The following is an 11,705-nucleotide window of genomic DNA, read 5'->3' on the forward strand; positions in this document are numbered from 1 at the left end:
ACTTCCAGCATTAAAACATTTAGTGTCTCAGCGTGAATTCCTATCTTGTGAATGACACCTCAAAAATCAGTACATTTAGTTTGGACGCACAAGCAACCTCTGGATAGAGTGAGCGCCTCCGTTAGCATTAACAACAAGTAAACTTCATGTTTGGTCGCACCGATACAAAATTGGCCCGTCCCTTCTTATAAATTTTCAGGTTCTTTGGACTGCGTGTCTCAAGTTTGGATTTTATTCACGGTTGATATTGTCATAACGTGGGAAATCGAGTCCACCGAATTTATCCTGCACACAAAATGCCATCCTCCCCGCGCGAAACATGCGAAACCACGAGCCTTTATATGAGAGGCCGCGTTTAGGGCCATCCGTGTAGAAGTAAATTAATAGTAAGTTATAAAATACCTGAACACCCTGTAGCCCATGGCATTAAAGTTGATCTGAATTTAGGGAAAGACCCAACTACCGGTTAAGAATAATCAAATCCGGCGGCGTGTGCCCAAGACTCTCCCCCACAGAGTGTTGAAACTGTGAGTTGTTGGAACACGCAACTCAGAAACCACATGTGTCGCTGACCAATCTTTAGGTTAGTCTGGAAACAGGAGGCCGTTACTTGCTGCGATGTTTCCCGTAGTGAGACGAGAATGCTTTGGCTCATATCAAGGAAAGCTATATAGTTACTTACAAGAGTATATACCTCATGCAGGTACCTGCTACCTCATTAGCGTCAAAGTTTTAGGTTTTTGATATGCAAAGAAATATCTGATTACTGCAGCCAATCCGAAACTGGTGTTAAGCGATGTCCTGCCGGTTCAGTTCAGCGAACGCACAGTCGGTGAGGCCGTAACCCCCTATACCCCTGATATCCGATCTAACAGCTCCTCAACTCCTGCAACCGTAAGCCCTGTGGTTCGAGACCGCCATCCCATTAGCTGGCAGCTGGTAAATATTTTTCCAGCTGTTCGGCCTCCCATGTCAAGTGATCTAAGATTACAACCAAGGAATAATGGAAGGGTTTTAATTAGACTGTCCGATTTGTTGCGTCAAATTCATCAGTCTACAACACAAAACCACGCTCTCATTAAACTAAGTTTAAAAAATAATAACCCTGGGATCCAACAGACTTGGAGGAAATTTACTTTGCGAAACATGCACTACGAATACCAGAAGTGCGGTGTGACACAATGAAACAGTCATTTGAGGTCGGATTTTCGGTCTAATTTAGACCACGTTTAAAATGCTTAAGAAGTCTGACACTTGTCCTTTCCGGTATTTCGCCCACTGTCAGACAAGTTTTAAGTCCGTTCCCAATCATTTCGCCTTAAGTTTGGTTGTCTCTTTAGCGTTGAAGTTAGTCCGGTTGTGAAATTCATCCATTCCAGCCATTCTGCATGGGCTTGGGAATGGATTACTTCGCACAAAGCAAACCGAAAAAGTATAAAATCGACAATTGATTTAATTTTTAATCAAGTGACTGAAATTGATATCAAGGTGTGAGCTCAAACCAAGGCGATTAATAAATGATTGCCACTATGAAGATCCATTTTAACTGAAAACGAGTAATCAAGCTAATTCTGAGTAATTCTTCATTTTCTCACCATCTAAATCAATGGAGCCCCAAAACGGCGGAGTCAGCAAACGTCAACCTACCACTGAAGTATGCAATAAAAATAAGGGACTGTACGAAGCAAACTGCAGGTGGCTAACCGAAATGGATATGGAGTGAAGCCCACAACAACCGATGAGGCAGCTTAGAAGCATGAGTTGCGTTTGTCACAATATGAACGGTAGAGGGCCAAAGTAAATTTACGACCCAGATTTGTCAACCGCGAGTATCGGGAATTGGGTTGTGTTGCGGAACAACTGTTGACTGAGTTGCCATCAGCACATGAAGGAAAACAGCCTTCAGCCTATTTGTTTACACATGGTGAGGTAGATCTAGTGGCTAATGTCAACTAAGGGATATGTGAGTGCACCGTTAGTGAGTTTGCTTGCTCCGTTGTAATCCAAGCCGGTTAGACTTCGGTCCTCATTTTCGACAGATATCCGTTATAGCCATGAACTGGTGAACAAGTTGATGTGTGAGTTGAGAACCCTCCAGTTATCCTTTGTGATGTAGGGTAGGCAATCCCCTATTAGTGAGATTGATAATTAGGCGTGTCAGGGTAGACGTAAAGCTGAAAATCCATCAAAATCGCTCATTAGGCTGTCGTATGCGGACGTATGCGCTACTGATGCCATGTTGCCGAAGTTCGCGAAAGTCCCCATCAAACTTTCTCTTGAAGTTTATGTCGATTCATAAGCTACAGACATAATGTGCATATGTTTACGAATCGATTCAAGTATGCCGCGTGAGGATCAGTAGACAAACTTGTTTGTATGGTCCAGACAGTCCATACACAAATAGAGATACCGGTATCCTCCGGTTTACGTTCGGTTGGTTTTATCCTACTCATTCCGGGAGCATGATGGATGAGTTTGGGTTTTGGTTTGCTTCACGATATTTTATTAGTTCCTGTCTCCAATTAAAATGCATCAAGACGTAATCCTCATGGTCATAAGAATCTCTTTTCGCTGACGGCCACTGATCCCTTTCACTCGATCCGATACGGTCATGCTTCAGAGATAAATACATAGATATGGATCCCTCGTTCTTATATCGTGGCCACTGTAGGGTGAACATTTTTGTTCCATGGCCAAATGATAAAATTTGGATTAATTCCATACTTATGTGGGCTGTTACTATAATAGTGACCAATACAACAAATCAGCAAATCACACTGGTTTACACTCGTCAAGGGAACTGGGTATCTTGGGATCCTCGAAATATTCACTCGGCGGTCCAAATAATCCGTAGATTAGCTGAATATTACTGAATATTGTTACACCCCACAATCCGTCGCGGGTTTTGCCCGAGTTTTATCTTGACCCTATGTCTAAACGGCCCAAAACGTTTACAACCAGGGTGCTACTGTAAGACGTCGGTAATGTGAGCTTTTGAAGGCTGATATAGTTCATTGCGAGGACGTGTCTGCAGTTACAAGGTCTGTCTTGTTGTCGATATCTTTTCATTGTTGTTGTATCACAGTTTTCTTGTTCACATCTAGAAATGATATCAAGCATAAAAACAAAGTAAATAAATTTAAGCTCATGGTAACGGCAACTGCACCTCTCTTCTTTCTCATAAGAGATGTAGCAACTCCACAAGTAGTGTAGTTTGAAGTGTTAATCACACTTCATGACATCTAAGCAGTGCTAGCCTCACGAAAGTGATTTGAAATTGTGGCCACGCATTAGATTTAAAAAAAGAGAGGCGGTCCTCTTGTCTGCATTAGTTCTATTCCAAACCTTCAAAATTAGTGGTTAAGTGGACTACAAGAAGCCGCCTCACACAACCTCAATCCATTCGAAGGAGGGATCAATACTAATTCGGGCGATTAGCGAACCTCATCGAAGACAACTGATAATCATTGGCTGGCTTAAAACTGGAGCGCTGCAATAACGGGGCACATCTACTGGTCTACTCAATGAGAGTGACCTGTTTCAACAATGTCGGCAAGCATCATGGGCTACGAATCCTGGGGAGGATACGGGTAGATTACTCGTGAAACAGGGAAAAGAGACACACTGCTTGGTTAAATGGGGGCATCGTTCGATTAATCACCATAAGTTGGTCATTTTATTGGAAACGAAAACCCTGTAGTTCATTTCCTTTTACTGAGTGAAATCGACTGGATCAATGGTGCCTTACCGTCCTATGCTTGAGTCCTGAATGTCATCTATACAAAACGAATCACCGAAAAATCAGCTGCGACCCATTTATCCAACTGTCTAATAGATATTTTTCCACTGTACTACGAAAGGTTATGATATGTCTGACTAAGTAAATGGATACATTGCTTGACAAAGGGTCGTAATTTCCCTATTTCTACAGCTTGCAAGAGAATAATAACATTACTCCTGTTGATCAATCCACACCATAGTTCCAGGTGATTAGGGGGAGATCGGTCGGGCGTCGTTTTAGTTGGTTCTTATGGCAGCATTAAGCAACACTACATGTCTGGTCAAGCATATGCACCGAGCATTGTGAAAACGATTGTTGCGTATTCTCTACATCACCGCGGAGGGCCCGGAGTTGTATAACTATACTTTGGTGGGTGGAAATCTCTCGCTGTGAATAACATCAGTGCGTGAAAAGGACTTAGGGCGAATGAAACTGTTCGGTTTGGGGGAGGAGCGCACTTTATCACTGTCAACGGAATCGATCACAATGAGGTGGTCATTGCTGCTGTTTGCCATCAAACATGTATCGACGATGGATTGTTTGACAAATGCAAGCTGAGAGTATCAGTTCACCAATGAAAACAAAGTGGTAACACCCGCTTGGTTTCGCAAATGCTTGAGATATTGTTGATTCAAAAAACGGTTTTGGGTGGTACTCCCTTATTGGCCACCGCTCACATCCTCAAAAGCGTAGGAGGCTAGAACGCTAGAAAATGAGCTGTGTTCTATAAATGTTGATGCGAATATCATAAGCGACCGGCCCAGTAAGACAAAGATGCCTTCACGGTGATGACACCGGTAACAAAAGATGTAGAGCTAACCTAATTTTACGGCACAACATGAATTGACGGTCAGAATTCAGCTGGCGCACTACAAACGCGTGTCACTACTAACGATACTAAACGTTTACCACAGCAGGTTGGCAGGAAGGCATATAGAATGTTGCCGATGGGCAACAGCTTTGGGCGCCAAGAGTGATCTTCGAACCTAAGATGTGTGACGACAGGTGTGATACACCTGGTCAACAACGCTCTGACCGTGAACAGAATTCCATAAGCCCCTTGCAACGCAGTAGAAGGCCATGGATAATTTCCGCACTACACTATATCACACTCAGAGTGGACTTGCAAAACGAACGAACGAATCCCAGAACGGTTACTTCACTAGATGACCTTAGCGCGTTGGACTTGAAGTGATCCAGATGCTCCTTCTCATTTGGAAGTGCGATTCTCTACTCTGTTGAACGAAAACTTTCTGCATGAACAAAACACGCTGCCAAGTGATTTAGGAGTGATCACATCCACTCGTGATCCTTCGATCCATGCGGAATATGAATCCCAAAAATTCTCCAAATAGCTTGTCCAACAATCGCCGACAAAGGTGCAATAAACAGGTGAAGTTAGCATGTACCTACCTCAAAACAATATAAAGCAAACCGAGGTAGTAATCTGTTCTTATTAAAGCCAGAGAATGTTTGTCTTCGTAATATCATATTCATCCAGGGTCTTTGGACGGAATCCCTCAGATTGGAGTGAACTGTGCGAAGAATAAGGGGTTCTGTCAAAAACGCATTACATAGTGGCGATTGAAAACCCGAATTTTCCGCGACTTAGGAAGGATTCATATTGCTGCTTTTGGGATTTACTACGGGAGTAATTTACTGGAAGGCTGAAAGCCAGAGAGACTTGCCCTGGTCATTGTCGCTGCTATCTCGGAGACGTGCAGCGATGATCATCATCGATCACATCATTCACAGGAGCCGACACCGCCGTCCAGTCGGTAAAGAATGTGGACTCACCAGATGTTCTTTGGAACTCAGAAAATCAGTGTAATCCTGGATAATATTTTGAATCTACCAGGGCGGATTCTGTCACAACCAAATGTACTAGCACGGTCAAAATGTTTCGAGAACGACATCGCATTCAGATACCTCTCAAAGATGCTGTACTACGGTGCACAGTACACGTCGCCATTGGCTAAACAGATTATGTAATTGGATGGGATTACCACGCTCTTAAACACAGTGAGGCTGATTGATACCACTCAGGAAGATGTGGATATTTGGCTGCATATTTTTGTTGTAGAAAAGACTACCACGTAGGCAGTATTCTTTACCACCACCAAACGAACGGACTTGGTGCGTAATTTGAATGTCAGACCACACACAATGTTTTTTTTGCGGTGATTTTTCATCCAAGAAAGCACATTTTAGTAGCACCACACAAATAACACGCGATTCGAAACAACTGATTACTTCAAACTGTATTTACGGGGATATTGCTGTGTAGGTTCATGAGGATGAGTAAATAATTCTGAGAAAGTAGCCTGACTGATATTCACTATCCAGTTTCTATAGTGATGGACCACCAGTGCGACGACATGCTGTAGGAAACGAGTAGTATCATCCAATTTATCCTCTATTTACTTTCACCTTTCTTTATCAAATCATCTTTCGGAGATCCGAAGCTCGTAGTTTTTGATTTGGAGGTCCTTGCTGGACTAAGTCTTTAGGGGGCACTTCATTGTTACCCAATGGACTTTTGCCTGACATACTGAGAAAATGATTTGACTCACACGGAAGATTCTCATAATCTGAGACTCCGATAGGAAGCACCGCAATTTTGTCACTAGTTCCTCATACACAATTTATCTAACGGCATTTTACTGGGTTCAGTCCATAAAAATCACGTGTAATTGTTTTGTAGCATTAATGAACATCAAACACTAATTTTTGTGTTGAGTACCCCTGGTGAATACGAAATCGACATTGGGCATTGGTGGACAATGCAGCCAACGACTGGTTAGTTAGTTAAGCGCTGTCGAGGAAAAAACTGTATGAGTTGAACCCAAGGTGGTGACGTTCAGTTTGAGTTTGTTATGCAACCTGATATTTACTCTTACGATACATCGTTCAACTGTAGCACCCTTTCGGTGCCTAACTGCCATGCCACCAGAAGGAAGCACGAAGACTGGAATACTGCCAGACAGGGAAAGTCTAAAGGCAGAGGCAAAGTAAATTCCGCTATAACCACTTAGGCAAACCCCGCATCTTGCTCAGGCAATAAAGAAATGCTTCATGCCCAGAGATTCCACCCGGCTTTTGTGTAGCTGGAAAGGTGAAGGAAAACCCGGACAATTCTTTAAAAAGAGCTTCTCCAACGATCTCAGAGTGACAAGGTTTTCTATAGATTTGTACTAGGAGGGGATTTGTAACTCTTTGGATGGAGGTTTTGTTCTGTAAGCAAAGCCAATTTCATCAAAAATCCAGGAAGCTTTGCAGACAACTTTACTTGAAATTTCATTTAAAACAGAATCCAGGTTTTAGATAAAACTGGCGAGTTTCACATATCCAATTCATTCTCGAGGAATTGACTAGATTTTTAGTCAGGAAACATGTAGGATATACAATGAATGATAATGAAAAATTGTGGAAACTTCTTGAGTAATCACGACCAAGGTAGTCTATACAAACGCTGGCATTACGGTAATTTCAGGATCATTCGATTTTGGTGGTCTACAAGATCTAGCTTGAGACGCCTCCGTGAACTCAGCAACGGTACTTGAATGCTTTATCCCAAGAACAGAACCTAGCACCATACAATATCCCATACAATACCCCAAAAAAAACAATTCAGTAACTGTGACATTCACCAGGTGGAACACATGTACTGGAAGATTCTAACTAGTATCCGTCAACACAAGCCGTCTATTGGAAAACACGACCAACACTTGTTCATCTCTCCAACTGAAGAACAGTGAGAACACCAATTTTAAGTGCAATAGTGCCAGCATACTAAATCAAACAAGACAGAGGAGGGAACACACATTTATGGAAACGGAAACAGAGACTAGCCCCCAATCGCGTACACATTGTGTCAAGTCAGAAACATTTGCATGCCAGTTGTCAAGCTCAACGAACAAACCAAAAGCATTTGATAAGCAACCAATATTCCGATACATTTTCAAAATCTTTTGGACCTGTAAGTAAAATCTGTTTATGGGATAAAGGCGATAAACCCTGTACGGTTGTTTTATCTATGTGGGGATCATCAGTTATCCGCCCCTTACGAACCTCCAAGGTGATTCTGAGTTGCAACTTCCCAGCTAGTATTTGAACACCGAACGATTCGGTCAAGAGTGGTTATGCAGTGAGGCGATTCACTTCCAATGTGCTAACTCATATCGTCACTTACGCTTCATCACCAAACTCCCGTCATATGTTTACGCATTGACTGGCACTCTGAGTGACGGCATTTCATATGAGAGGTTTGCTCGCTGTGTGGACTATCCTTCTGAGCTACTTATGTCTGATTGAGGGGAAATTCAGAATCTTTTCAATGGAGGTTTAGCTGTGTGAAGTTAATCTGTGTCGAAACTTAGGAAAAGTGGCACGGTGCGTCCGTTTCATCCTTTGCCAGTGTACAACGCAGCTTTTGCAGACAACAGGCTAACGCATTTGAAGGATCAATGCAAATGATTTCGGTGGCATAATTGACGTTCGTTGCTGTTTTCTGAGGCAACCGGATTACGTCGTGATGAAATTTACTAGGAGATCAATATTCACAAAATATCACAAAATAAACCACATCTAATCATTTACTTATCCATTCAAAATGCTTTGAACTGAGTAGGATGACATCCAACCAAGCCTTAAACTCTTGGATGGGGATATCTTTCGTTATGTATTGAATGTCTGGACCACAAAAACAGGCTTGTCTACGGAAACAACCCCTCTAGCATCCGTTGCTCACAATGCCTGCTTGAATTGACTCACAAACACCCATGCACCCACAGCATGAGTGAAGCACTTGAAATAATTATGTTTATCTGTGGTAGTTTCTTGTTTGGATGACATTTTCTCGCGTCGATCTCGCAGTTGTTGCTTTAGTTTGAGCTCAGAACTTGATACTGTTTCCTGTCATCCACTATTCATTATACTCCAGAATACTAAGGCGAAGTATTCCGACAAATCAATGTAACTGATAACCTATCTTATAAGAAACCTAAATCATGCGTGTTGTTCTGTGTCCAGTAAACAACTCATTAGGGCATGCAGAATGACTGACAGCAGTGCATTCCACAACTGGATTGACATCATCATCAGGATGGACCTCCATGAAAAAAAGGAGAATCGAGATAGGCCTTCTCAAAAGTAGGCAAATGTGTGTACTACTAATCTTGGGACAGATTCCACATGTTCGATGCAAGGTGAGTCTAGTGAAGCTTGCATGAAGAGCTCCAACTGTGTGTGTTTGCATCACGTTCCTGAAATCTGCGTAATGGGTTTACTAAACAATCTTTTTTAAAACTCTTAGGGACCCCAAAAATACTCTTATTCCTTCGTATATACTTCAAGGGAAGCCTGTTTTTGTATCAAAGGTTGATGATTTCGTCACAAAACCGGAAAAGCCTTGTAGTTATCCGTACATATTTCTCGGTGGAAATTTTAAGGGAAACTGATTCAATACAGGTTACACGAAATTAGAAGCCGAACCAGTGTCAGCTTTGCCGCAGACGGCTCACACTTAGAAGAGGTGGAGCTATTGGGCGTCTCCCGAGGAGTATCTAGGTTTGTTGCAGTAATGATCGTGGCTGTATTTGCTGATGTGGCCGATAATTCATCCACATACACCAAGTTCTTTCCAGGGGGAGATTGATTCCGAGTTTCTGTGGCCATCGGAAAGCCATTCTCGCAACCTGAACACATGCGATTTCTATGGTTATCATGTTATGAACCACGGCGATCTAAACCATGGTCAAATATAGGTCATGTGAATGTGATCCGATTTGGGTGTGAGTTGTATGAGGAAGGCGCATGAATTTTACTTTCAGTCACGTTTTTCTCAACTTCTTACCTCGATATTCTCAACTTTAGTACCCTACCAACTGAATCATGAAGCGGTCTGGTGCAACACGTTGGGTTGGGGAAGACCACAAAAGAGGATTCAGCCGGGTTCCAGCCCAGTTTCCTGCCGAAACCCAATTGGTGTGCAAACAAGTGTATAGGTCGAATTTCGTCTAATTTTGGTGCAAGTAGAACCTTTGGGAAACGGACACTCTTGAACTGCGCCTTCTTGATGAGTGACAAGAAGGACAAAACCGGTGGTCAAAGAGTTTTTAGAAACCTTACGAGCAGTGTATTTCGTCCTTGCAATAGGTAACCTCATCTATTGGTGGGCTTAAAACAGCTGTTGCAATTTACAGAGTTTGGTGCCCCACTTCCAAATCATTTTAGGAAGCGGCATGTCGCATTTGTATTTCATGGATGGCGGAGGTTACCGATTCCTCTACCCAGTACATTCGGAGATTAAAGTATCAGGTTTTCTCAGTTCGACTAAATTGTAGTCAACCCCGCTCTTGAGTGCGTTCATGGCTTCAGATTCACTCACTCAGCTTTCGAAATTACGCCATCGGTTATAGAGTATAGAGTGATTATATCGATTTGCATTTGTTCACGTATGCACAGTGTCGCTCACAATGTTTCACCAATTGTTTGCAGTTTCATCTATTCTGATAGGAGACCCAGCAGCGTAGAATGTGTGACATAGTGTTGATAGACGGTTTCTCAACACGGCCAAACTCACCAAACGGAAGGAACGAATTTTGAAGTGAAATCAGGCAACCCAAATCACCTGACACCTACGGAGAGTACAAGAACTAATTGTCAGTTAGGACAGAGTTGGTATGTACGGTGAGCTAACTTTTTACTCCATCTTTCCCCCATTTAGAATGGAATTTATAGGAGTTTGTATACATACATATCCACAAGCTGTTAATGAATTTAAACTCAATGCATTTTACATTTTGTAATAACATGATAAGCCTTCATAATCAGACAAGGACAAGTTTATTATCATTAAAATGCTTCGGTTATACGTGAAAAGTTAAACTAATAAAATAAAAACGAACGAGAGTGATTTCAAATAATTTGTTATGGGTAAAATTCGCAAAACACAGTTTTCACCATATTTGTTAACTTAATGGGCGGTTTGTTTATTATTCCGAGGAATGGGACTTCGTACCAACAAAAGAATCAGCAAGAAGGAAATGAGCTTAGCTGCTGTTGTTTTGCGCGTCTGCCACAGATTTCCGCTGCCAGATGTCGTCGATCTTTTTTGCTTCGGTCCATTGACTGTGGTTGATGTTAAGCAATCCTTCTTTGTTCCAGCTGTATACGGTTTTTGACCTCTGTAGTTGCCACTAAATTGCAGCGTTGAGAATATATAATAGCATAATGTGAGTTAAACTTAAGTGCCAAAGACTAAAGCCATGGTCTGAGAATTTATTTTCATATTCCTGCCCAAACCCCAAAGAGTTGTACATGTAATGGAGTAAATAAGCATGACAATGTGACTTCCGTGCAACTGACTTCCACGGGTAGGGTCCACATCCAGATATCTCACTTCCAATACTATCTAAAGACTTCATGGCCGGGATCACTGGAAAACAAACATTCTAAGGACCCAAACCCAAGGAAATAGGTGAATTATATTGATGGGCACGCTAGTGTGCGTACGAAGGTTTGCATAAAGTTTCAAAATAAAAGCACGAAAAGAACGCTTGGCTAAAGCTAACTTTAAATGCACAATTTAATGCAAAAGACAGTGGTTATTGTGTACGTTACGGAAGACAAAATCTGAGTAGAAATACGGGTGGTAGTGCATTCCCATAAGAAAAAAGATCACATTCTCAAATGCTGTTATTTAACCATCTTCTCCCACTAACTGCAGGAAATTAAAACAACCTGAATCTGGCACTTTCACATATTTCCTGAACCGGCTTGCATCAGTATTTGTCAAAATTCTGTACCCTCCAAGATACACGAGCTAGCAAAATGCCATAATCTGATGATCGTTTGCTATAAATAAAGCTGAATTTCGCCTAAACTGCCCCCATATTGCTTGAGCGCCGTGTACTAATTGGAG

The 11,705-nt window shown here is 42.1% G+C and overlaps 1 protein-coding gene across 1 annotated transcript in view; it reads right to left on the minus strand.

Moving 5' to 3' along the window:
* Positions 1–10,612: 10,612 nt before the first annotated feature.
* The window catches only part of T265_10111 (hypothetical protein), a gene marked incomplete at both ends in the record, with an annotated part of 9,983 nt that continues 8,890 nt past the window's right edge, over positions 10,613–11,705 (minus strand). Inside the window, one exon of the mRNA XM_009176383.1 lies at positions 10,613–10,980. Within this exon, the coding sequence (XP_009174647.1) occupies positions 10,758–10,980 (223 nt within the window). The remainder of the gene's footprint in view (positions 10,981–11,705) is intronic.

This window comes from Opisthorchis viverrini (assembly GCF_000715545.1).
Source record: "Opisthorchis viverrini unplaced genomic scaffold opera_v5_333, whole genome shotgun sequence".
NCBI lineage: Eukaryota > Metazoa > Platyhelminthes > Trematoda > Opisthorchiida > Opisthorchiidae > Opisthorchis > Opisthorchis viverrini.